The following is a 27,384-nucleotide window of genomic DNA, read 5'->3' on the forward strand; positions in this document are numbered from 1 at the left end:
ACGGTTTATTTAAACTGAATAACCTTCCACGCATTTTTACATGCTCCCAATCTTGAAAAAGAGGATCTGTGTGATATGTTTTGAATCACTCCTTTTTTTTAACATGGATTGGACTTTTTTGCGTGACAATTTTGTATCTAGATTGTGCGCCTGGTTGGGTAGATTAGGTTAGAAATTTTTAGGTTTGGTAGTTAACGGTTTGTGTTAAGGACGAGTTAGGTTATATGTGACCATTTTTGCATCATCGATTTCGCCTTACTGAGCAGTGCGCTTTGATTAGGTTAGGAATGGTTCTACTAATGTAAAAATAAATTAAAACAAAATTTTGTTTTAAAAAATAAACAATCTAGCACTAGAATGCCAAGAATCATCCAGTGATGACCCCCTTGTTTATATACCCAACAGGTCTCTTTAAACACCTGGGAGGATTATTAGGAATAGTACTGGTTGGTTCCATGCATAGCTTATTAGGACTAAGGGATTGGGTGCAACGAAAGTAATTTAAGTACCGGGATTTTATGACATATTTTACAAAAAGAAAATTAAAGTCATTATTGACTGTATAATTGGTTATATAGAAGGAAGGATAAACTACTTTTTGGAGCATTTCAGATTAGGAAATCTGTACACGATAGTAGTTGAAAATGGTTGAACCCCATAGCCATACTTCAAATGGGCTTTATTATCGTATTGTATATCAGTAGTTTATTATGAAATGTCAGTTTTAATCTTTGTCTAGTATTCGTGAGGGTGTTGTGCAAAGTTTTATCAACATTTATTTTTACTCGCCACTTTTTCAGCCAAGGTAGATCGGCCTGTGACAATGAGAGAGGTCGGGATAGTTATTAGAAACAGGATGGCATTATCATCTCCGTGTACGTGGAATACAGGATGGGGCCACGGATACTACCTTGTGGAACTCCCGCCTAAACAGTATAGTAGACGGAGACGAGAGTCAAAAAATTTGTCCGAATTTTCTGCTTTTGTTGTTCACTTGTTTGTCCTCTCTTGTTTATGAATTCGGCTTCATTTTTTCTTTCTTTTTGTGCTTTTTATTATTTAATTAAAATTGGGGGGATAAATTTTGCCCAGGAAAAAAATTTGATTTACTAGAGTAACCTCACTCCCACTTTTTCACGCCGTCAACACTTTTTTGCCCATTTAACATAAAATTTCTGTTTTTTGTTTCGATCTAATTAAAGAAAAAGGTATACCCCTAGAAAGCTTATTAAACGATAAAGTTGTTACGAAATTCGCCAAGCCATTTCGAGAATGTTTCCAACGAGGTTGCAAATTTTGTTTTTTACAAGTTTTAATTTAGTAGTTTTTTGTAAATTTTAGTATTTGGTTTTTCCCAAAAAATTTAATTAAAAGTTTTAGAAGGATACATTCTTAAAGGAAATTTATTTACGGTTTTCCAATTACAAATGTATACAATAAAAGTATGAAGGATAAAACTGTATATAAATTTAGAAATATTTACAATAACAAAAAAATCAATAAATCAAACAAACAATTTATAATGAATTGAAGCAATTTGAAGTATGTATTAAAACTATATATTTATCAATCATTAATTATAATCAAATTCAATAGTAATTATATTAATGATACAATATTTAACTTTCTAATAATAAAATTTTCATAAACTGACATTAAATATATCCATATTTTCGAACCAGTTTAACAAATTTATTGTTCTAGGTATAAAAACTGAATTTGACCATAATTAGTTCTATGGCAATCGATGGAGAATGTTATTTGACTTCTGTAATGATAAGATGGAACATGAAAGTTAATTCGGTTATGCAGTAATGGGCAATTTTCAGGTCTAATTAGGAGCGAGCATAATGTAGGAAAGTTAAATTTGATAGGATATTTTGTTTTATGGATAGTCATAACTGAACATTTATCTGATTTAAAAAGAATATTATTAGTGAACACCAATTATTAAATTTTACTAAGGCATGTTGAAGTTGTAAACAGACAGAAATAGAATTAATTTTTAGAAATATTTTTAAATCTTCTGCAAAAAAAAGGTCATAACGTATGGAATAGAATCAGAGATGCCGTTTATGTATATTTTAAAAAGAAAAGTCACTAAGTGCGACCCTTGAGGAACTCCATAAGTTGCTCGAAGACTATGCAACAATACCGATTTCAATTTTACTTTAAGCATTCGACCTTCTAAATAGGATGCAAACCATCGTAATACGTTACCATGTGTGCTTAAATTTTGTAATTTCTGTAGAATAATCGTATGATCAACACTATCAAAAGCTTTTGAAAATAGAGTATAAAAAGCTTGTTTTTACACTGTATTTCTTCTGTATTCTTCGGAAAAAGATTGTAATATATAATCTTGGAATATAAATAAGTTAGTTAATGTAGATCTTTTTGAATGAAAACCATGTTGATTTGGAATAATTTTCAAGGAATTTAATTTGATACTTTCAAACACTTTGCCTATATACAAGTTGTATACAGATTTAATGCTCTTTTCAAGTTTGGATTTTCCCAGACATGAATAGTTCAAAAGCCACAAGTAGATTTATGACGAAAACCATAAATAGGCGAAAAAACATAAAATGTTAAATACCTGCGAAAGGGTTGAGAATCGGTCCCCGTCAAAATTTGTCGTACCCTGTGAAAGTGGAAGTAGAATATTGGCATGAAGAATCAAGAGAAAATATTTTACTCTGGGTCTAGAATCCTCTAAGAATAACAATAAGGTCACACATTTTTTTATAAACCAGGCATTTGAATGAATGAGTGTTTGACGTTAACATATAGTGAAATAAATTTACATAAAACACATAATAAAAATTATAAATAATAGTAGCAATAATTAGAATTTAGGGAAAAAAATTGTAATTATAAAGAATACACTTGTGCGATCATAATTACAATCTGCAAACTTAAAAGTTGAGAAAAGGATGGAAATAAGCTTTCTTATGTAGTAAAAAAGGATCTAATAATATTGTAGACTATGTTGGCTGTGTTTGGAGAGAGATGAGATGTATATACAGGAGGGATTTAACAGATGTAAGAATGGGGCTTTGAGAATTGGCAAATGAAGAGAATTCCATAGATTTGAGGCTCGAACTAAAAAGTATCGTTCAAATGAGGAGGTTTTATTACGAGAAAGGTATAGGTCATTGGGAGATGAGCAGAGATTAAGAGAGTGGATGTAAGATTTGAATTGAAATATACGGTGTTTAGCCTTTGTTTATACATTAATGTTCAAAAAAAATTTTTTTGATATCCTTCAGTTCAAAGAGGCCAAACAATATCACAAATTTTACTGCCAACTACTCGCATATATTCACCCAAAATTGTTTTGTGTTGAATAGCATAACTTGAATGATTAAAGATTATGACCTGAATCGGATAAGGAATAAATTAATTTTACCAAACTTGGTCGCCAAACATAAGCCAAAGAAACGAGAAATGAAAAAATAGGAAAACACTCACCTTAAGTCATAAAAGATAAGGTTAATTAATCTTTATGTAAGGTATTGGATAAGTATAATATTTGAAACTTCTGGTTTAAGGTGATGTCTTTCCATGGTTCACGTTTACTATTCTTAAGAAAATCCGTTATTAAAAATGAGTTTTAACATTTGTTTGTTTTTTCTATTTTGTTTTACCAAACTAGCATGAAGATAACCCATCGACCCTCAATAAGGATAATTATGTGATAGATGTTAAGGGGGGTGCAGGAATATCTAGTAGGCCACCACCCTTGCTGATAAAATGGTATGTACATAAGTAAGAATGTATTGAAGGGTGAGTGAGTGTGTGAAGTGATAAGCTCGACTTTATACACGTGTGTGCATATACACGTGTTTAACTTATAAATATCCATTACCGGTGTTTTAAGGTCATTTCTGTTGTATATTATTAGAAGTCATAAAGAAAGCTTTTTTTCAAGTTTAAACAGTGTGAGAATCCATGACTTTGTTCAATTGTACTATTTTATAGGGATAAATTTGAAAATTTGTTCGTAAAAAAAGGTACGACACGTAACTAATCCATCTTCTAGCTTAAACACTCCAATTTTATTTTTTTATTGTCAAAAATACTACTGTACGTAAGTCTATAAAAATACCGACCAAAAGGAACGTTGTTATTTGCCAGAAAAATTTTACACATTACAGTATTAAAGAATCAAAATTCTATACTGGGAAATGTTAAACGGAATAAGAATGTCACGAGCTTTTCCAACTTGGTATGTTAACCCCGTAATTGCAAGATGTGATTGGACTTACCTAAAAAGTTAGTCTGTAATTTTGGATCGGTGAAATCCTAAAAAAAGTGGGGAGGGGACTTGGACTAGTTGGGGCGTAAGTCGATTGAAAGTTTGGCCCGAGTTGGAGTCCATTGGAAATCTTAGCAGGGGGTGTGAGAACCTATCAAGTGGTCGCAATTAATGCCAAGGGATTGCTTGAAAGGGGGTTCTAATTGTTTGCATCGCTTATTCTAATTTGTTAGTTTGTTCATGATTCTGTCGATAAAACCCACGAGCACGAACGCAAAAACTCAAGTTAGTATTAATTAACGCGACAGAGGAAGAACGACCGGCCGAGAGTTATACTGATTTGTTTATTATACCTTGCCTTATTTTATGTTATTTTCTATTAAATTCACTAGTTTTCGTGGTCCACTTGACCAATTAATATCTTTCAATGAATTAAGAATTTTAGTCGAGATAAAAAAGTTAGTGTCACGAGCGGGATTCGAACCCACAATCTTCGGCTAGATACGCCGCTGCTCTACCACTTGAGCTATTGTGACCTCGATCCACTCGGACACTAACTTCCCATCTCAACCCCACCTTTTGATTTTTCCCTACTTTTTGCCATTTTTCAATTCAAAAGGTGGGGTTGAGATGGGAAGTTAGTGTCCGAGTGGATCGAGATCACAATAACTCACGTGGTAGAGCAGCGGCGTATCTAGCCGAAGATTGTGGGTTCGAATCCCGCTTGTGACACTAATTTTTTTATCTCGACTAAAAACCTTAATTAATTGAGTTATTTTCTATTTTCCTTGTATAACTATTTTCTTGCTGATACGCGAACCTTACCTTGCTGACTGGTCATGACCATTAATCTTAATCTTATCAAATCCGTTAGATTTCGTGATCCGATTGACCAAATAACTTCTTTCAATTAATTAATCTTTATGTAAGGTATTGGTTGAGATAAAAAAGCCAGTGTCACGTGCGGGATTCGAACCCACGACCTTCGGCTAAATACGCCGCTGCTCTACCACTTGAGCTATCGGCTTCGATCCACTCCGACACCAACTTCCCACCCTTCGAATTTTGCTTCTTATCACTTCACACACTCACTCACCATTCAATACATTCTTACTTATGTACATACCATTTAATCAGCCTACTAGCTATATAGAATAGATCGGCATGCTCCCTAATCTGGGCGGACCAGGGAACCAAGTCAAATGATAAAATTTGATAGAATAAAAATTGTATTTTTCGATCTTACAGTGATCAACCTATAGACCTCTTTTCAAGTTAAGTTTCAAATTAACGAACAAACCTTTCGACGAACACAATACGAAACAGGTTATATACAAAAATTATAAATATATTATTTTGAAGCATGAAAGTTCCTAAAAGAATATTATACTTCACATAGCACGGATCAAAGGAGAACGTACCGGCGTACAGCTTTCAATTTCGGCAGGAGAAGAAAAAGGGAGAAAGGGCGAAACGTAGGGGCTCCGTTAAATTTGCATAATCGGCTGAATTGAATTCGTTCCCCGAAAAACGGCAAACGAGTTAATTCGTTTTTACGATGAGATGCGTCTAGTAGCTAAGATCTGAAGAAAACGTTGCGCTTGTTCTATAGAAATCGTCTAAATAATACTAATACTAAATCACAATTAGGAAGGATATCATTTCGCGAAGCTATTGCAAAGTTTCGCCCAGCTTGGTGTGTAGATCTGGAAAAAGGATATGATGTTGTACTAGGTTGGTGCAAACATAATGTAGCTTTTTGATGTTCAGTAAAAACAAGCTACAATTTAACTTCAACAAAACATATTTAATCGAAATAATTTCCATTACTCTCTATACATGTTTGCCAACCATAGCATTGCATCAAATCAAAAAGGAGTAGAAACTAGGGTCTCTGGAATCAACGAACTCCCGAAATGCATTTTCAATGTCATTCTGGCTTCTGGACAGTTTCAATGTTTAAACTTAAAAACGCCACTAGAGCTGAGGATGTTGCGCGTGGTGTGGCTCTTAATGATGATGGGCTTTCCATCTGGTATTGCCATCGGAGTACCCTACGAAACTCTGCGAGACGCCGTTAGACCTTTTCGAGAAACTGGGTCCTACCAGAGAAAGCCCGGTTCTGGAAGCCTTACGGTAACAGAACTTTGTGAAACCGGCTCCTTACTATTGTTCAAGCAATGCATCAGCTCCAGGAAGTTCGAGGTGTCCAAATTTCTGAACGCACTGCTCGAAGAACATTAAATCAGTACGGACTGAGGGCTTTTTGGCCTTAAGAGGACCAGAACACATAGAGATAGACGGCCCACATTTGCTCGAGAACACAGTCATTGGTCTTTGAACGATTGGTCTGCTGTACTTTTTACAGATGAGTGTAGATTTGCATTACGATCTCCATACGGCGTGAAAGAAAGTGAAGAAGGCGAAATGAAAGGTACGAAGCCTGTAATTTTTCCCAGAGCCAACCTTTTCAACGTGGTGCAGTGATGCACAGAGTTGGTTGTTGTTTGTGGAGGGTCTTTGACGGCCATTCGCTATGTGGCTGAAATTTTGTTACATCATGCGTTGCCTATCCTCCATAAAAACCCAGCGACAACCATCTTCTAATGCACGATAAAGCCCGTCCACATGTCGTTGGCATAGTACAAACACACCTTCAGCAACATAAAATCAAGATCTTAGTCCGTTCTCTAGACTTGAACCCCATCGAACATTTATGGGATAACCTCAAAGGACGAATGCACGTCCATCACTTCCTGATACACTCCACCATCTTGAAAAGACTCTTCGTTAAGAATGGGCTAACCTCCAGAGACATTTCCAGACTAGTAGAAAGTAAGTCGAGACTTCTTCGAGATGTAATTAAGGCATGAGGTGAAAATACGCGATATTGAAATGTTAATTAAAAATCTAAAACAAAATTAAAACAAGTTTTATCTGTCCGTATTTTTTTTTTCATTTTCATTTTCCTTAGCAATTTACATTATTTTTTTTTAAGTTTTTTATACAACCTCTCAATTATTAAACGTTAACATTTATAAATATATAAAAATATATACAAATCAAGTTTTATTACAAGCGGATGGAATTTTTTGCCTCTCAGTGTATTTCACTATTCATTACTTGACCAAATTACTTATCCCATCGGAGGTCTGGGACTTAAAAAAGTATGAAGGAATCACTACCACCATTTTATGTAGAATTAAAATTTTGTTATTATTTACTGCATTTCCTATGTTGTATGCAATATTTTTAATCGTTCACTTCAGTCATTTTTAAATCACTCTGATAGTATATTTATTCTGTAAATTGACGCCATCGAGGTTTCGTTTTTTGTATTTAAACTACATTTTTTTCGTTTATCTCCGTTCGAGTGTTTAGAACTTGCAGCCTTGTAGAGAATGGGGGACAACAAAACTTTCAAAAACCCGCCCCTATTCTCAACACCCTGCTAGACATGAAAACAAGGAAAGATTTATGTTTTTTATCATCGGGCCGCGAAGAGTACTTAGAAGTTGTAAAATGGGCATAACAAGCAGGCGTGCGTACTCAGATGTGAGATGCGATCCATGATAAAACACTGATCATTTACAAAAAGTAACTAAACAAAAATAACTAAAATAAATGTAACGTGTGCGATTTTAGCTTTAAATCACAATTTAAACAACATGAAAGTCTATTTGAAATAGCATGACGGGTTAAAACGTTGCTTAAACCATGACAGGATTATCTTCTCTTTTTTACTTGCTAAAATGTCACATGTTATATTATTAACAATAAATATTATTAAATCCATTATATTTAGTGGTCTGATTAACCAAATTACTTCTTTCAATTAATTAATCTTTTTAAGGTAAGGTGTTAGTTGAAATGAATAAGTTAGTGACACGAGCTGTTTCGAACCCACGACCTTCGGCTCAATACGCCGCTGCTCTAACCACTTGGGCTATCGTAATTTCCATCCACTCGGACACCAACTACACATTTCAACCTTTAACTCCGTTAGAGACCGGTGAGAGCAGAGGCGTATTGAGCCGAAGGACGTGGGTTCGAATCCCGCTCGTGACACTAACTTTTTCATCTCAACCCATGACCTTACGTAAAAAGATTAATTAATTGAAAGACTAAATATTATTTAATAATTATAGTTATGGATGATGAAAAAGGTGATTAAAGAGATTTTTTACGTTAGTGTAATTTCCCAGTATTCATTAGAACACTTAAACATTTACATAACCAAAATATATATATTTAGTAGTCATAATTGACTGTATTACTTATTGAAATTAATTATACTTTGGATTCGAACCGACGACCTTAGGCTCAATTAGGGATGGCAGTCATTAATCTAAGTATCGATAAATCGATTTTTCCATATCGGCATCAGATATAGTGAAAAATATATCGAAATATCGATATATTTAACTTTGGTACATTACGACTATTTTATAATATTTATATGAACTAGCCCAACTGGAAGAATAGAACGATATTAGTAACCGTAAAAATATACACACGGTCGTGAATAATTATATAATGCTTATTAAATAGTAATAAAAAAAGATAGAACAGATAAGCCGTTCGAGCATGTTTTACAAGTTGCCACTTGTTTCCCTTTTTTCCGGTGCATTAAAATATTGCCAAACAACACTTTTTTTTACTTTTCCCGTGGAAGGTGTCATCATAAAAACGTATATGAAAATTGTACACAGAAACGTACATACAGATGCCGATGCCGACGCAGAAGGCAGAATGGTAAGTTAGGTTTACCCACGAACCACGGTTTAGACACAAAATGTTATGCATACATAGATGTCTCATACCAGAAGGCAGTCTCTAACCCAATTTGACAGGGATATATTTTTTTTTTATCCAATAATAAATAAGAAAAATTCATAGTCAAAATTTTTTTTAAATTAATTTTTTGTAAATAAAAAACGAATGTATCACTATCTTTCATGTATTTATACTCGAATATATTGATAAAAATATACTCGATATATGTAGAAATATATCGATACGTATGATAATCGATATATCGTTGCCATTCCTAGGCTCAATACAACGCTGCTCTTAAGATACTGTGTTGTGACTTCGCTTTTTCTTCCTGAATAAACATTATAATTAATTTCAATAATTAATAGGTCAATTATGACTACTATACTATACTATATATNTATGGACTTCATTAGGCGCCGAGAATCGAATCTTGATTTTACCATATTTCCAAAGGGAGATGAGAAGTTGGTGCCCGAGTGGCTCGAAGTCACGATTGCTCAAATGGCCAGAGCAGCGGCGTATTGAGCCGAAGGTCGTGGGTTCGAATCCCGCTCATAACACTAGCTTTTTCATCTCAACCAAGGCCTTAGATAAAAAGTATAATTAATTTCTTTGATAAATCTTTACAACTTTACTTTTTCCTAGAAAATCGAAAATACTTTCTCCATCTCTCACCTCAAGCCATAAGTCCAGTAGTCATAACAATTTGGTTGTTTTTAATAACTTAAAGAAATGGATATTTGTTCGGATATCCGCTGTCTTGGATAGAGTCAACGTTGTAACAATGTCGAACGGAAAACCGGATTGTTCGGAGTCCATATCAAAGACATAAATCCAGCTCGATTCAATTTGTCGTTCTAATAGGCGGGCAATTGTACATTGATGTTGAATCGTTTCTTCGTCTTACGCCCCTTCAGTGTGGGCCAATTCATAAAAGAAGCATAACCCTTGATGAGGGGCATTTCAATTTTTAAACCCATTTCATCAACGCCTCTTTACCCGCGGCCTTTTTCCAAATCCCCTAAGACTTTTATAATTTACCCTCGAGGGCAATCAAGTTCTATTCTGAAACTCTATTAAAATATAATTTTCCGGTACTGTTTGAGTAAAGTCGATTAAGCTTTTCGCCATTAACTTTTTTTTTCACGGAAATACAACTTTCAGCTTTTTCCAAGTTGTACCTAACTTGTAAATACATATGTTTGCCTTCCTTATACATGCATCCTTCTTATGTATATTATATTGAAATAATACAAGAAATGTTGTATTGGGCAGACACCTACCTTATGGTCTACGTACTGTCCAAAATCCGTAGATCATTTTCTTCTGAATAGTTAACACTGTTGTGTGTGTTCTTAAGCAAACGAATGACATTACTATAAGAATTCCTCCATACTGCAATCAATTGGTTTGGCTTCCCAAATTTCAATAGTTGGTTGTTTCTTCCTTTCCATCTAAGATGCTACCGAACTCAAAATTTATAACCTTTCACTGGCAAAGATTATGAAAGTTCAAACGTCTTATTCTGTAAATAAGCAGGAATTTCTATTTTTTTTTAAATACAGCCTTAACTCGGCAATTCAAGAAATCTATATGGAATTTAAATAGTTAATCTATTAAATTATTGATATTATATGCGTTCCTAGATATTCTAAGATACACTGAAATGCAAAGGCCGATAAACCAATTAAAAAATTAAGTTAAAAGCAACGTTTTGCAAGTGAACACATAAACCAGGGCGTGTAGTCATGTTGAACCGGCACTGGTTTACTTATTGGGTCCGTCTTTACTCGCTGCTTTGTTGAAGTGAATAAACACGGACCCCAATAAGTAATTCAGTGCCGGATCAACATGAGTCCACCGATTCGCAGACCAACACCCAACATCAACTTGACCACGTAGTGGGGTTAAAAATACTCGATTGGCAATTTGGGTGAATTCCAATTTTAACAAAACAAACCCTGCACATTAGGTAGCGAATTATAAAATGTTTTCTTTCGAAAAGGGATAAGGATAGGGGTTAAAAGAGGCGGCCACAAGGCATTATGCCTGAGACCTACTGTGCTCCCTTATTTTTAATAACTCAATGGCCAGCTTCAGGTTGTTAATCAACCCCCATAGCCTTTACCAGGGTCTCCTTAGAATCTTGCTTGTGGCTTTTCCTGTTCGCATTCGCAAAAATATAAAATGTGTTCTGCGGTCTCCTCCTCTTCCTGGCAGTATCTGCGCAGTGTTCCTTTGTCAATACTTCTTTATTTGTGACTTCTTACGAGGCAGTATCCTTTTAAAAGATCAACCATTTCGAAAGGGGACCTCAAAAATAAGCTTATCCCTAGATCCAATCATCTTACTACCGGCCTTGATCGATTTCTTCTACGGATCAATACCACAGCCGAATTTCGTCCGATTCTTTCGATCCGTTAGCGAGATAAGAGGAGGAAATGTGTTTCGAAGGGGGTCTTCTTCACTTATCGAAACCAACCTATTTGACTTATCTCTTTCACACCCAAAGAGCACACCTACATAAATTCAGCAATAGATATCATTTTGTTCATTAAAATCGGTATAGGGTTCCTTACGAAATAAGTGAAAGAAAAAAAAGAGGATTTTTTTGAAAACATATTTAGAATATAATTGATGTTTATTTTGTACAGTATCAAATAAAAGAGCAATAATTATAGATTTATTAGTCACTTATTCAAACATAAGTCCTGGAGAGATTTTTTTTCTTTAAGATACATGAAAAACCTATGAGCGGTCTAGTGTGGCGTAGGTTTTAGAAAAACATTTTCTTTGACATGCCAACGTTTCGATCTTTGTTGAGATCATCTTCAGGGCTCGTTTTCCGTGTAGATGTGTCATTTTTGTGTGTCCTGTTGAGAGCATTAATTATTAATGACGGGATTTGTTACAGAGGCAATACTAACTTTGTCATTAAAAGCCCAAAACGCAATCAGGTAGAACTTGCGTATATATCTTACGCGAAGTTTATAAAGCCCAGTTTCACATAATATTGGCTTTAGGTGAAAATAAATATTTCATCGGGGCAAATACACGAACCAATCTTATTTTATTGAGCAACGCTCGAGCAATTCTTGGCTCGGCCAACAGCCGATTAAACAAAATCACACCAAAATACAATTGTCTTTATTTTCCATGTTTTTTTTTTGTTTTTTTTTTTTTTTTTCCCCGAGTGTGCCACAAGTAAAGACGGAAAGTAGTTATTTTCGTATACCCTTCGACTGTTAGACTTACCGAAGACTTTGAACAATTACGGGCATGATAACAATTATTTAAGTTCAATTTACGATGTCATACACACAGTGGAATATTTATCTTTTTTGAAAGTCAGATAGCAAAAGCATTGGACGTAAATTATAACAAATGTGAAATATAAAAACAATAATTACAGCTATTTTCAATAGAAATTAATTGGTTGTTTAAGGATCAGAAAATTATACTATAAAATGAAGATATCAAAATTATTTAACGTTAAAACCAATCCATTATATTTCGTGGTCCGATTGACCAAATAACCTCTTTCAATTAATTAATCTTTATGTAAGGTATTGATTGAAATGAAAAAGCCAATGTCACGAGCGGGATTCCAATCCACGATCATAGACATTATAACAATAAGAATTTATTTAAACATTTGTTTCAGATTGTCTTCATCTGCAGCTGTACAGAGACAGTAAAGACAGATATAAACAAGGTCAAACCAAAGCTTCTTTATCTCTACAACATTTCCTCGGCGTTGAAACAGGTAGAAATAATATCTATTCCGTCTTATATGATGCATTACCATTATAATTATAATGAAATATAATATATTTTTAAGAGACCCTCTGCTAATGTTAACTTGCTTAAATATGCATTTAAAGATTTTCTGGAGAACAGTTTGTCATTAGTGAGTTGCCATGTACACTGATGGACAAAATTAATGCACCACCATTAAATTTTAATGAATTTAGATTTATTCATAATTTGTATATAACAAAAATAGGTTTGGTTGTAAAAATAAGACATTTAAAAAGAAAATGTTTATCATTAAAAAATTCAAAAATAAATAAAAAGGTTAAAAAAATTTTGGTTCTTTTTAATGCTGAGTATTTCCATCACTGGCATGAATCATGTCCGTTAAACATGTTTGCATTCCTTGGAAAAGATCAAAAACAGCTATTTCCAATTCTTCAAGGGTATTAAGACCTGGGTTTTATAATACGTGCTCTATTGGGACTGCCATATCCTGCATTAGCAAGACCTTTCACCCATAAGGGGGGATGGTACTTATGTTCTTCAATTATGTCTTACAAATACCTTTGTGAAGTTAGACATCTTTCCTGCACAATAACTGAATTGGTGCAGGTTTCCAAGGAAATACCACTCTAACATCAATGACCCACCATGGAATGCCACCTGAGGCAGTATAATGCATGGGGCGTACATTTCTTCTCAGCGTCTATATGAAATTACACCTATCTGAAAATTTGAGGCCTACCCTCACCTCATCAGTAAAGAGAACTCATTCCCAATCTTCCAGTGTACAATTTACCTGGCCATTTTCTAATCAGTAGTAAGAAGAGCTCCACAAGCCGGGTGCTGGGTCCAGAGTATTTTCACTGAGCCTTCTTTTTACAGTCCAGAAGAAAATCAAGACATTTTGGACTTGTCATGTGAGATTTATTATCTTATTTCCTGTATTGCTGCAGTTTTGTAGAAACTGATGACAGATGAACCTATTGTCTCTCTCGTTCATGGACCTAGGTCGACCCTGTCCTGGCCTTCTAGTGTGAAGCCCTCCCCCTTTCTCTGTAGTACCGAAGAACCCTTCTTATTGTAGCCTTTAAAAAGAAGTGGAAGGGCAATCAATATTGTAGTCCATCACACCTAGGACTTATTGGAATACACATTTATCCCATTTGACAAAAATTCGACTTATCCCGAGGGTGCAGATATAGTTTGTAATGTATGAAGTTGTAGATAGATAAATTTATTTTACAAAGCAATTTACATTTGACAACTGAGAAAACAGAATAATTTTAACAGGGAATGCGCTCCAGGTCACTATAACATAGTTGGGCAGGGTAGTAAATTTGAACTGTAAAAAAACTCCACATGTATGATGTTTTAATATATTAGACATTTACAAATGTTAATTAACATTGCTAGGATTTACCTTGGATAAAGAATCCAACACAATAGCCATCCTATGCCAAGATGTGACGGTTGTCTTGGCTTTTGATACCAGAGAGAGACTGATACAATGGCAAGTCAAAATTGCCAACAACCTAGGAGAAGGTTGGTTAAAATTATATTTACAAACAATATTCACTTTTCATCGCAACCCACTATTTTTTCAGATCAACAATTTTTAGTTCAGATTTCTTCAGCACCTTCGAAAGCAAAGATTGCACCTGGACCAGCAAGACTGCACGTGCAAGAACACAGGTTCTGCATGACCTTAGGAGTACCACCAAGACTGATCGGCATTTGGGAAATATCAAAGCTAAGGTAAAATGAATTATTTAGTAATTCATAAGAGTTTCAACTGTAACTGATTTCACAGGAGATATGGTGTTGTTGAGGCAAGATTTTGCTTTGAAGGAGGTTCCAGGTGTGGTAAAGGTGAAGGCCTTTATGTCATGATCACCGACCAAGGAGAGGAAATCACGAGAACTCTCCAAGCCGCTTCAGAAGGAAAGTTGGCTTCAAGAAGAAGGCCAGCTTCCAGAAATATGTCCGGTTGGTGGTCCTATTAAAAAAAATTCTTTAAAAATATTTAGAAACATTTTCCAATTAGACAAATTTAAAATTTTAGTCATTTCTTCTTTTCTATTAATATTATTTGCACTATTTCCGGCTTAAACTCTTAATTGCAATGTGTTCGTTTTTAACACAATTCACAAAAATGTTACAGTAATGGATTCACCGAGAAAGTGTTCAACACGAATGTCATCAATCGGTGGAGACACCATGTCATTGTGTCAAAGGAGTATCGCCGACACAATGGACTGTCAGTCTGTCTGTCCTTCTGTTTGTCCCGATGGATCTTCCATCTGGCCTTCATCAGAAACAAGGACTGACGTCTCCGACTTAGGAGATACAGCTTCTGTTGGAGATTTCCACGATCATAAACCCCAGGTTTGAAGTCTAATATAAAATTGAATTTTGCATACTTACATGTTTTCACTTGCAGGAATGTGGAGGATGGAATATCGATAGAGGGATTGGTAGATGTGCGAGTTGCATAAGCAAGCTCGGAGCTATGTCCAGATCATCGACTGCTGCTAACACCCCAGGAGGCGCAGGGCTCAACCCAGCATGGGTTATGGACTCGGCCTCACATGGAGGTCTGTTTATTTTTAACCTCAAATGTCTGCACCAAAATTATAAAAATATTTAAATTTTAATAGTATTCTTTTCCAAACAACTGTTGGCCATAATTGTTTATCTATTACATTTTTAAGTTACTTTATGCAATCAGAATATATTTTAAGTGTCAATAAATGTAGTACAATCATTATATTTTCTATTTCAGGAAGGTCCAGTGTAGTCAATTGTAGTGCCATGTCTGTTTCATCACATGATAGTGGCTCAGATTATTCTGTTCCCCGTGTGCCTCCAAATGATTGCTGGTATGTACAAAGATTGTACAATGTAAATCATACCATGTCTCACACACATGCATGTGTGCACTACACTCACTCTCACATTTGTTCATACGACTCCATGTTTTAGGAGTTTTCGAGGAACATCTCCATGTGAATGTGAATATCCACCGACAAGACCTCCCAAACCTGCTGAACCATCAAAAGGGTTAAACATTAGCAATAACCAAAGGCATACAAAGAAACCGCCGATGCCACTGCCTAACCAAACTTATGGAAATTATGATGTTCCTAAAACGATTTTTCCTCAGCCTGTGAGTACATACTTGATTGGGTAAATGGCACGATGTAATTTCTTTCCTTTTACTTCCTTGAAATAGATTCAGGAAGAGGAGTGCACTCCGAGAATCAACCCCTCAGAAGAGCATTATGATACACCGAAAGCTATAAAAGAGTGCCTTGCCTATTCAAATTACGATACGCCTCAAATGGTAAATGGTTCAAGCGGAAACCGTTGTTTCATTCAATCTTCTGGACATTGTATCATAATGACACCAAGACACCATCAAACAAGAGTCGTACTCGAAGAAGACACAAGTTGCCCCTGTCGTCGCCTAGTATGCTGGCCTTCTAACTGGATATCCCTCCCATACTGCAAAAGGGGGGCCGGCATTGAAAATACATCAGTACACCTTCATAAGGTACATTCATCTCTCAATAAACAATTGTTTTGTACAGGTTATAGGATATTCGAGCTGGGCTCACCGACAGACCAATTCACACCAATTGACCAATTTACACACTAGCTTTTTTAAAATAAAAAATTTAATTTAATTTAAAAAAAAATATTCCAAGCCAAATGTCAAAAATATAATAGATACATTATTATACAGTGGTAGTTGCAAGTAAGGTTTTTAATGCAATTTTATTTCAGGTCAAATTAAATGGCGAGGGAAAAATGCCTGTCATGAACAAATGTGGAGAACTCGCCATTTATGCAACAATAGATAAAACCAAAAAGACAAAACACAAGAAAGACGAAGATGATATTAGGGAAAAGGAAGACAAAGAACAAATTGATGGAAAGGCCGATGAGGGCGAAAATAACTGCAATTACGTAAACATTGAGCCTGAAGTAATACAAAAAGAGAGCACTTCTACAACAATCAATTACGAAAATCTAGATTTTGCCCAAAGCCTCGAATATTATGAAAACTCGAAGGACGTTTTAATTCGAGCCGGTTTAAATAAAGAGGTTCCAGGATACTGCACAGACAAGAATGGAGTCAAATTTTGTACAAAGTGTGGGCATGCTTGTTCTGCAGTGGACAACAAGTCGGATGATTATTTAATGATGGAACCTCAGCTGAGAGAAAAACCCGCCCAGAGTAAATTTCCTGGATATTTGCCGATGCAGCCCACTGTAAGTGTTTAAGGTTTAAAAAAAACTTTATCAACAACTATTAAATTGTCGTATATTTATTGAAAAGGTTCCAAAAAAGTGTAACATTTGATTTTGTTTACTTATAAATTTGATAAATGAAATTCCATAATTCTGTCTTTACATTGTTACCTTCTATTATATCAGTATTTTATTAAGATTGATTTTAGGTAAAGTCAGAGCTTAGGAGGCTTGGTAGGGGACTTAATGACAAATCCGCTAGCATACCAAGTTTGATTGATAAAAGGAGGAATGAATCAGAAACAAGGATCCCCGGGTCGGCTTTGATGAGGTTAAATTACCCCCAGTCGGCCAACTCCAGCCCTTATCTAAGGAGGCATGCAATGGCATGTAGGAAACGCAGCAGCTCTGTGGATTCAGCTCGATATGACAGTGAAGAAGCCGTCCCGAAGCCGGGTGAAGAGGATGTAGATCAAAACAGTTCAATATCAGTATCACAGCATGAATCTGCCGTATCCATCCATGTCCGTAGATCTTCAAGTGTACCTTGCAAGCCTTCAAACAGGGATTCCTCGAGCTCAAACGATTCTGGAGTTTCTACGGGTTCGTTGAAACATAGAGGGGCCGATTTTGCAGAATTTGAACTCCCTTTGACGACCTCTATGTCAGGAAGAAGGCTACTACTGACCCAGGCGCTTCACGCTTCCCACGAGTCTTGCCTTCATGCATCTCTGCCGAGAAGATCTAAGTCTTCTGATCCTTTGAAAGAGCTTTCGTTCCAATTCTCAAAAGTCAAAGTTCCTGCAAAATCATCTTCCGCTGAAGCAGAAATACCAATATGTCATGGGAAAAGAGAGCCTAAAGGTTTTTGAATTGTTATATACATTTATATTACAAGACTTCATTTACATTTTATCTTTATACTTACAATATATTGTTATCCAGTTGATTTAAACACATATTCATTGTGGGTTTTTTTTAGAATACAGTCCTAATGGAGATGGAGCTATCATAGTGCCATACATAGATTCAAGGAGCACAAGCAGTGGAACATCAGACATGTCAGATTACATCGAAACATTGTCAATGTCTTCGCACAGCTCATCGGACACTCCAGAAAGTCTAAGGTGTGTATCTGGCGTTAAACAATAAACCAAAACACACTTTTTCTTATGTAATTTGTATCAGACTTGGGCGGGTGGCTGTCACCACTTTGAGGCCGAGATCAGGAAAGGAATATCACAAAATTGACCGCTACATTATAGAAGGAGATATTAAGGTTCTTTTTTCTTTTTTGTATAGCAAATTCCTTTTTTATTTAATTTTTGTTTAATTTTTTAGGGAAAGGTTATGTGTACAGGGATTACAACTGTTCCAGAAAAATCTGAATCCCCATCGCCAGGCTACATTAGCAGTTCTCCTGCCAATTAAATTAAAATTAATACATAATCAAATGTAAATAAAATCTTTATACTTAAAAAACAAGTGCAATGTAAGTTATAGTTTTAAAAATGACACAGATTTAAAGACAGAAAGAATGAGGCAAAATTTCTGGTTGAATGACAATCCGATGAAAGACAAACAATAATTTATTTCGTTAATAAAAAGGGACTGAATTTTACATTTTTTCTATTATGATTGCGATAAAATATTGTTTTATAAATTAAAATGTGTTGTTTTAGTTTTATAGCAATTTGTAAATATTTGTAGTATTTTTCTTTGGTGGAAGAATCAAAACTTTTTACCTGCCGCCATTCGATTGTCAATTCTCATTTCAACTGCAGTCAATAATTAACTTTTATAACAAAAAGACTTGAAGATTTCATTGTAAATCTATATTCTGTGGTATTTGTAAAAAAATACATAAATAAATGAAGTGTTAAAAGAATGCTTTGATCAACATCACTACATAAGCGTTTATTTTTAAATGTGGAAAATAAACTTTTTACTGATATAGTTCTTCCAGCTTTTGTAAATATTTATTATTTTCAACAATGTATAACAAATAAAATTTGACTTTCATAAAAAGTACTTATTATAAATTAAAGGTTGTAAGTACTCATTTATTAATACGTATATATAATACAATATATACATACCGAAAGAGAAGTATTATAATATTAGTAATTAATGTTAGTGGTTTTTAAAAGCTAGTCATTTGAAACACTTGTTGGTAATGTGGCCTAAAAATTTGTAATAGGCATTTTCATATTAATATATATACCTTTTGTATTTGAAATGTTTTTTTGTCATTTCCCAACTATTTCTATCATTGTCCTCATTGCAAAGTGAGAATTATAATATATTTATTGTTGATTAAGTTCAAACAGGTGAAAAGGGCAGTCACAAACCTAAATCAGTTACGAAACTTGTGTTGCAATTTTTTTGTGTCAATTTTTTTAGTGTGCATCAAAGTTTTTCGCATTGTTTATTTCCTCCGTGTAAATGCATTTCTCTCGAGTATAAGAATGAACCAGGAGGACTGCATTCGATTTATCCGAATGTATCACAGCTACCGATTTGTGTGGAATGCTAAAACTCATCCTAACAAGAACAAGAGAGGGGATGCATGGAAGGACAGAAAGGACAGAAGGAAGACAAAAAGTACAACAAAAAGTATCACCATGATAAAAAACTCATGCAGAAGTTGGTGAAGTTTTAAACAGCACACTTGTCTCATGCAATCTGTGGCTCACATTGTTTAACCTCTACATTGTGAAATGTTTCGCCTCATGTAGGCTTCAAACAGTATTTCACGTGGAAGGAAATGAGCATCAAAATGGGACAAAGACAAAAGGTACAACAAAAAGTATCACCATAAAAAAAATAACTCAGATGCAGAAGTTGGTGAAGTTTTAAACAGCACACTTGTCTCATGCAATCTGATGGCTCACATTGTTTAACCTCTACGTTGTAAAATGTTTCGCCTTATGTAGGCTTGAAACAGTATTTCATGAGTAATTGTCGCACTTAGTTTTCATTTTTTTCATGCAATGGAAACCTAGGTAAACTGCAAGATAACTCAATAAATCAAGCAATTTATTTGTTAAGATCTTAGGCTCAATTGGCCGCAACTATTATTCAATTGAACAAAAATGGATGATCACCTGGTCTGAGATGATAACAATGATGAATGTAGATACTAGAAAGTTGAGTTTTTGTTCCCCAAGCCTTCTGGCTTGTACTTTCTTATTTCCTTAGATCAATGTAATCGATCAATTCTTCTCCTAAGGAGTGCTTGGTCATTGATCGTCATTGCTACAATTCTTTTCCCTGTGTTTTCTGGATATCCTAGGTTATGTCTCCTTTGCAAAGTTGCTTACCACTCGAACATAGGTGGAGATATGGGTGGCTTTTTCTTCCTCCTCATTGCATAACCTACAAATGGGGTCACCAATGAATATACCCATGTTATACATGTTTTCTCAAATGCCAGTGACCGATGTATAGTCATATCGCTCCTATGAGTTTTGCCCTTACCCCCCAATATGTTTGCCAGTTTTGGTGAGGGTCTTTAGTCATACGTTTACTGTTTCTGGCCTCTTGAGTTCGTCCCCTTCTCATAGTGTTTTTTGTGGAACCATCCTGAGATAAAACAGTCTGTGGTTTTCTTTAACAGCCCAAGTATAAATTCTGGGCATGTAGACTGATGGACAAAATAAACACAGCACCCTTAAATTTTATTGTGTTAGAATGAAGGCATATGATACATTAATTATACTTTTTATATAAGGTCTTAATTGAGGTGAAAAAGATAGTGTCACGAGCGGGGTTCAAACCGACGACCTTCAGCACAAAACACCGCTGCTCTAACCACTTGAGCTATGTGTCACTATTTTTTTAGGCCAAAAATCCCATAATATTGGTTGTCCGGAAAATAATCGTTTCTATTTCAGCAAAGAAGTATTGTGCAAACTATATAGCAACGATTTTTTGGCGGTTGTTTAATTCATGAGAAACTCAACTATCATGCGTTTACACCTTTCCAATTGTCTCATGGTAGTCAGCGACAGTCAATTTGTTAAATGAAAGATTCTCTGCAAGTTTGCAAACAGCGGTTCTGGAATTTCTTTGACCATCGCTCACAGAACGTCATCATCAAGGGAAGAAATCCTTCCACGACTTTCTTTACCTTCAGGACTAACATAACCCTCTTGAAATTTTTTAAACAATCTTTGATCAGTGCTCTTATTTGCACTACCATCGTTCCTGATTGTTTTACTGTTCCGACTGAGTTTAAACTTGTAACACAAAATTACGCATTAACATTTTAGTAAAGACTGAATTATTTCCAGGTAACAAAATTCTATGGAGGTAAACAAATTGATTGGAAGAGGATTAAAATATATTGACATTCGGTAAAAAAAAATAAACTATCAAACATATAAACATAACAGTTTATTATATAGAGGGGTAAATGAAAGAACACATAAAAACCTGCATGTTTTCTGTACAACCCAATAAAACTATCCAAATAAACCAACCAAAAGGGAAAAGTTAATTAAAACAATTTTATAATTTTCAATTCCTGTTACAAAGTAGACTATTAATTATAACAAAATAATCACACTAATTACTAAATAATTGTAATGGAGAAAGGAGGAATCAATTTTTTTTAAACTTAGTGTAAACTTAAATATTATCAAAGTTTCTTATTACAAAAGTAAGTATAGTTAAAAAAGGATACTTCATTACAAATAGTAAGCATGAAGATAGAATATTAATCCATCTTACTTTTTTGGTGCTGCAATAGATTCAAGTTGTGCCTAGAAAATAATATTTAAAAAATTATATATTTTTTAACTACATGAACAAACAAATGCCCACCTTGAGCTGTTGATTTGTTTTCTTAAGAAAATTAATTTCATTGATGTGATTTTTTTCTTGTGTAGCTCTTAATTCCTCTGCCCTTCTTTCAAGCATTAAAAACTTGGAGTCCATATCTAGAATATTTTTATTTATGGCCGCTATTTCAGCTTTCACCTTTTCAATTTCATTGTGGTTTTTGTTCTTATCTTCTTCCGCCTGAAAATTAATATGAATTTATATTATGACATTTACGTACAAATTACAATTTTAATGTTGAGAACAAACACAAACCAAATTTGCCTTCCTAGCTCCAAATGAAGTACTCCCTTCACATAAAGCTTGGTGTACAGATAGCGTTAAGTTATATTCGTCTCTAATTCTTAACAGTAGCATCCCCCGTTCTAAACAGTTCAAAGTTACTTGTCGTATAAGTTCGTCTAAGTAAACAAAACTGTATTACAAATTTGTGAACATGTATATTTGTTATTTTAACAAGTTACCGAACACTTGAGCAAATAATTCCATTCTAACAGCACAGATTCCTTTGCCTCTTGCACATCTTTCTTTCAAACGCAAGTCCAAATTTTCGTGTAGTTTCAGTACCTCGCTTCTTGTGAATTGATCCATTGACACCTTACAGATACAAATGTCATTCAATTCAGCCCATTCTACGAAAATATAGTACAAAAGTAGTTTACAATTTCAGAATTTATTTTACCTCTTGCCTCCATGTCAGATCCCCTTCCTTCCATTCCCTTGGATATGCGATTACATCTAAAATCGGTCTAGTTTCTGAAGAGATATCCGTGACTAAGCTAGACACTTTCTTTTTCTTCCAAAACGGAGGGAACTGTCAATAGATTAAAAAACTGTTTTATAAATAAAAACACACTTGTTTAAAAGGTAAGGATTGCACAAGAAACCTTGAATTCTTTGTCGCTAAACATTTTTGACTTGAGGAAACACTTAGATTTTGGTTCTAAAATATCCGTGCCCTCCATTTCAGCCAAATCCTGGCATTTATTCTGTTTTTCCTCATTCTCATTTTTCACTATAAATGGTTCACTAAACTTTAAAAGTGTTTGCTCTTCGGTTATTAACTTTTGTGACATTGATTCTAGGCGAAGAAACAACAGTTTTGAAAATGCTATGGAAACCTCTAAACATGAATCAATCACTTCGTCCCCATCCGCATTGTGTAGGAACTTTGCTTAAGATGATTGAACTTACAGACAAATGTCAATATTTAAACACGCCTTGCCAGATATTAAAGAAAATAAATTTACCCTTGTCTGGATTAATAGGGCAGAAGGGCACCAAAGATGGCGATAGATTTTAAGGCCAAGTAAAGTTCAATGAGACCTATTGCCCTTTAACCCTTTAGTAGCAAATCAAACTGCCAAAAATGTGGCTACATCAGACAATTAATTAAAAATAAGGTCTCCGTTCAATGGGAATGTAGGCCAGGACAGAGGCATGCAAAAAATTTCATCAAAGGACCATCATAGAAACTAATAGCATAACTACTAAATCTATGTCACATAACTATAATAATAACAGCCAACTGGACACCACAGGCCAAATATGTATTACCAGAGTGAAGCAAACAATCAACAGATATAGCTAGAAAGAAGAAGAATATGTGTCAAGAGCATTGTCAATAGGTGGCCCTCGGAGGACCTGATTCATAAAAGAAGGGTCATCCCCTCACCTGATTAATACAAGGTTGACACCTAGACACTTGCTTTTAGGCCAAAGTCCAGCATGCAACGAAAGGTTGCTTGATGTGTCCCACCAAGCTGAAAGGTGCTCCATGTTGAGAGCATGCAGGAATGCCACATAAAATGACAATTGGACTAGAGCAGGACAGCAAGTAATTCAGTTGTTCTGATTCTTGGAGAAAAAAGAGTTGTTTTGTGTCCCTAGCATGTGTTGGGAGTTAATGTATTTATTGGTATGAATGTGTATTGTGAGAGGGCCGATGGTGAAATATTGAGTATCCATAGATTTTCAATTAGGTTAGTTAGCGATTAGATAAGCATAGATAGGTTATATAGGTGTAATGGGCGATAGAGGAATATCGAATACTCTTAATACCCTGATTGAATAATATGTAAATAAGTAAAATGTATTTAAGGGTGAGTGAGAATGGATTTTGTTGGGGAATCACCTAGCTGTTCAGTAGTCCTTGGGCCCAATTTAGAGGTTGGACGGATAAGGCCAAGGCTTGGCCCACCAACATGGGAAGGGGGATTCTCAAGAACTGCCAGTATTTTTTTTTTTTTTGTAATTTTCAAAAGCTGGAATTGCTGATGAGCTGTGAGAAGTGATCAGTTAATTTAGTACGCATGTGCATATTTGAGCTGATATTAATCAGTAGTCAGTTATACCAATATTAATACAAAGAAAAATATAACAAACTCCAACACGAGTGCATTATTTTCATTACTTGCAATTGTTTTTTAATATTATTTATTCATTTCACCTAATCCCCTATTTAGTTAGGAATTCTTTAATACATAACCTAAAAGTCAGTTTCAATAATAATTAGATACCGATTAAAGGAAATAAGTAGAGGATTGTAGTGTCTGCTATAATTTTAATAAAATATGGAATAAATGAAAAACGGTGAAAGACAAAGGTTGTTTGTTGATTAAAATAAAATCCAATTATTCAATTTTCTATTTGAAAAAAGAAAAAGTAATTTTGTCTTAAATTGTTCTGTGTTTATCATCAGTATTATTTATGAATATCAATGTGCTTCTTAGGTGCAATGATCGTTTCCAGTTGGGCCTGCAAACACAGATTTATTTTAGTAAAAAAAAAAAGAAATGACAAAATAAAAATAACTACTACCTTTAATGTGTTATTTGTTCTTCTTAACTGTGCCAATTCTTCGTTGTGCTTCTTTTCTTCTGTTGCTCTTAGTTCAGCAGCTCTCCTGTCCATCAACTCATATCTTGCTCGCAACTCGAGTAGCCTTTTTTTCAGTTCTGATTTTTCATCTCTGAGTCTTTTCAATTCTTCTTCGAGGTTACTCCTGTTTTGCTCTGCCTTTAGAAAGTAAAGGCAATAATAAAATAATAATTTTTTTTTTTAATTTAGCCAATCAAACAGCCCAAACATATCCACTCAGTGTTTTATGATATAACGTAGTTTTCACTAGGTTTATGTAATACTATGTGGGTGTTGATCTTTACCATGAGGGCTTTGCGCATTCCGTAAGCTATACTGCTTTCATACAATGATTGGTATGCATTGGCAGTCATTCTCATTTCATCCCTGACCCTCAGCAGTAGTAATCCTCGTTCTGCACAATTGATTGTCACTTGTCGAATAATTTCATCTAAGATCTAAAATAGTCAAAAAGGGTTAAATTCAATTGGTGCAAAAAAGGGCAAGGATTCGTAGATTAAGTACCAAACGCTTGAGTGAAGAGATTTCTCCTTATTCCACAAATACCTGTCTCTCTCGCCCTTTTCTGCTGCAATTTGGTGTCAAGCTGTTCTCCGAGCTTCAAGACGTCTGCTCTCGTTGCCGGCTCTGGAGATACCTGAACATTTCAACAGGTTTATCCCATAATTTAAAACTAAACCGAATCAAAATATTAGTCAGATTTTTTTAATACCTGCTGCTTCCACAATTGGCCATCCTCTTCCCATTGTCTCGGAGGCAAAATACAGTCGAGCACTTGTTGAGTTGAAACACTTCTGTCCGATGTGATATCTTTAGCATACACTATCGATTCGGTCTTTATATCAAGAGCACTCTGGAAAAGGAAAAAATATTTAGAAAATATGTAATTCAACCACAACCATCTTTCAAGCCAAATTGTTAGTCTTAGAAACATGTGCACATGCAATAATTAACAAACATTCAAAGGGTTAAAAAATTATGCAACCAGATAACCAGGCAGCTCTAGAGGCTCTCCAACTCTTTATGATCAACTTTGGAACTGCCTGAATGTGTTAAAAATACAGGGGTCTACAAAAAACCTATTGCTGAAATCCCAAGTCATGAGGAAATTTCAAGCAACCGGCTAAAAAAGGATTCTTAGAACAACTCACAGCTCTAAATCCATTTTGAAGCATAAATTATAGCCATATTAAAAAAATAAATGTAATCTTGGGTTACTAAAGGACACAAAAAATACTGGGATGTATGGCAGGCATGAAACAAGCAAAAAGAGAAATCCAATTCAACAGAAAGTTCAACATCAGTTCAGCTCAATTAAGAAAGGGTCAACAGAAAGCAGATTTCAGGACGAAACAGTACATTTTGTATTTTTATTACTAAATTATTTTATTACTACTAATGGCATTAAAAATTAGGAAAGTGTTTTACAGCGTTCAGAAAATTTCACAAGCCAACTGTTTGCCATTCTGTTAAAAAATATATTTTTTTAACAACATTGATTTTGTAAAAATATTTTCGTGAAAGAGGTGGATTAGAGGAGGGTTGGTAAACTAAACGGAAAAACCAACATTAGATCTCAAACATTTGGGCGATCGTGTATTCATTAGTAGAAAAACTATCAGAAAGCAATGAGAATCTTCTGAAAAGTTTTGGTGGAGTTGTTCAGTAAATTGTTCGTACAGCTAGACAGACGAGTGTCGCCATTGCACTGGCAGTATTACGTTTCCAGTTTCTTAACTAGGCTATTTGCACGGCTTCATCGTCTTACCTTGTCCGCCTTTCCTTCTTTGTTCACGACAAGAACCGGATTCGAATATTTCACTAGAGTCGGCTCTGCTGCCAAAATTTTACTCCCCATATTCTTCGCGTTTAGGAGAAATGCACTTGGAAATCGATAATTTCTTGTTTACCTATATCCTAGGTATCGGCCAGACTCTTCGTCCTACTTTAGAATCAATCCTAAAATTTTATTTCCCCACTCCTTGAAAATTCACACACGGGTAACAAATGTCAGATAACAACAAAACATTTACGTTTATGGTCTAAAACGAGTTTTTTATATTTTAATATCAGTTGTTTACTTTAAAAACATGTTATTTTATTATATTCCACAAGCGACGAGGCGAAGCGATAAACAAATTTCGTTTATTTTAAGCCCAAACGGCACATCGTAAAATTACCGATTACGAGTGCACACAAGCATGTGGCTTGGAGTTTCAAAAAACGATTATTTTATACCTGGATGGACAAAATAAACGCACCACCCTTAAATTTTAATGTATTTAAGTTTATTCATATTTTGCATACCAAAAATAAGTCATGTAAAAATAAGACATTTAAAAAGAAAATGTTACTTAATACTAAAAAAAATTATTGAGGAAAGAATAAATAAACAGAAAAAAAAAAATAAAAATGTAAAAATAAAAAAAAAAATTTGCACCCTTTAATAACACTCCTGGGACGAATCACGTCCGTTAAAAGCCGGGAAAACACCCCATGCAACGCTATGCGACGCTACCCGACGCCTTGCCACGTTTTGGAAGGGTAATCGCACAACCAATTGTTAGTTAAATTTTATGAGCACAGCCATTTAATAAATTGTTAGT

General features: G+C 34.8%; 3 protein-coding genes across 4 annotated transcripts in view; 1 reads left to right on the plus strand and 2 right to left on the minus strand.

Moving 5' to 3' along the window:
- The window catches only part of LOC106668392, a 561,179-nt gene extending 541,917 nt beyond the window's left edge, over positions 1-19,262 (plus strand). The window contains exons 3-16 of the mRNA XM_024230497.1: positions 12,705-12,806; positions 14,213-14,341; positions 14,404-14,554; positions 14,610-14,785; positions 14,961-15,184; positions 15,240-15,393; positions 15,582-15,678; positions 15,782-15,965; positions 16,032-16,352; positions 16,586-17,074; positions 17,263-17,917; positions 18,036-18,180; positions 18,242-18,332; positions 18,395-19,262. Coding sequence (XP_024086265.1) covers positions 12,705-12,806; positions 14,213-14,341; positions 14,404-14,554; positions 14,610-14,785; positions 14,961-15,184; positions 15,240-15,393; positions 15,582-15,678; positions 15,782-15,965; positions 16,032-16,352; positions 16,586-17,074; positions 17,263-17,917; positions 18,036-18,180; positions 18,242-18,332; positions 18,395-18,484 — 3,008 coding nt within the window. The 3' untranslated portion in view covers positions 18,485-19,262. The remainder of the gene's footprint in view (positions 1-12,704; positions 12,807-14,212; positions 14,342-14,403; positions 14,555-14,609; positions 14,786-14,960; positions 15,185-15,239; positions 15,394-15,581; positions 15,679-15,781; positions 15,966-16,031; positions 16,353-16,585; positions 17,075-17,262; positions 17,918-18,035; positions 18,181-18,241; positions 18,333-18,394) is intronic.
- A 2,298-nt stretch (positions 19,263-21,560) lies between these two features.
- Positions 21,561-23,277, minus strand: LOC106668403 (axonemal dynein light intermediate polypeptide 1-like). Of its 2 annotated transcripts, none has more exons than XM_014397097.2 (6): positions 22,786-23,277; positions 22,581-22,712; positions 22,363-22,495; positions 22,154-22,263; positions 21,881-22,078; positions 21,561-21,819 (listed from the first exon to the last, which is right to left on the minus strand). In XM_014397097.2, the coding sequence occupies exons 1-6, from the start codon at positions 22,972-22,974 to the stop codon at positions 21,784-21,786; spliced, it is 798 nt and encodes a 265-aa protein (XP_014252583.1). In that variant the 5' UTR covers positions 22,975-23,277; the 3' UTR covers positions 21,561-21,783. The 2 variants fall into 2 exon arrangements, with proteins under 2 accessions (XP_014252583.1, XP_014252582.1); XM_014397096.2 differs by having other exon boundaries at positions 22,154-22,299.
- A 1,171-nt stretch (positions 23,278-24,448) lies between these two features.
- Positions 24,449-26,864, minus strand: LOC106668423 (33 kDa inner dynein arm light chain, axonemal-like). Its single transcript, XM_014397158.1, has 6 exons — positions 26,547-26,864; positions 25,491-25,631; positions 25,283-25,415; positions 25,063-25,208; positions 24,719-24,916; positions 24,449-24,655 (listed from the first exon to the last, which is right to left on the minus strand). The coding sequence occupies exons 1-6, from the start codon at positions 26,634-26,636 to the stop codon at positions 24,602-24,604; spliced, it is 762 nt and encodes a 253-aa protein (XP_014252644.1). The 5' UTR covers positions 26,637-26,864; the 3' UTR covers positions 24,449-24,601.
- Positions 26,865-27,384: the final 520 nt, after the last annotated feature.

Source organism: Cimex lectularius, unplaced genomic scaffold (genome assembly GCF_000648675.2).
Source record: "Cimex lectularius strain Harlan isolate CLEC.00 unplaced genomic scaffold, Clec_2.1 scaffold36, whole genome shotgun sequence".
Classification (NCBI taxonomy): Eukaryota; Metazoa; Arthropoda; class Insecta; order Hemiptera; family Cimicidae; genus Cimex; species Cimex lectularius.

Bases quoted from the DNA above. Each gene is read 5' to 3' on its own strand.
- LOC106668403 (XM_014397096.2), bottom strand. From the start codon at position 22,974: ATGTCACAAAAGTTAATAACCGAAGAGCAAACACTTTTAAAGTTTAGT. The intron at 22,079-22,153 runs GTTTGTGTTTGT...ATTAATTTTCAG, and splicing joins GAGCTAGGAAGGCAAATTTG to GCGGAAGAAGATAAGAACAA. The intron at 21,820-21,880 runs GTGGGCATTTGT...ATTATTTTCTAG, and splicing joins AAACAAATCAACAGCTCAAG to GCACAACTTGAATCTATTGC.
- LOC106668423 (XM_014397158.1), bottom strand. From the start codon at position 26,636: ATGGGGAGTAAAATTTTGGCAGCAGAGCCGACTCTAGTGAAATATTCG. The intron at 25,416-25,490 runs GTATTAAAAAAA...TGAAATGTTCAG, and splicing joins GCCAATTGTGGAAGCAGCAG to GTATCTCCAGAGCCGGCAAC. The intron at 25,209-25,282 runs GTACTTAATCTA...TTTAGATCTTAG, and splicing joins TCTCTTCACTCAAGCGTTTG to ATGAAATTATTCGACAAGTG.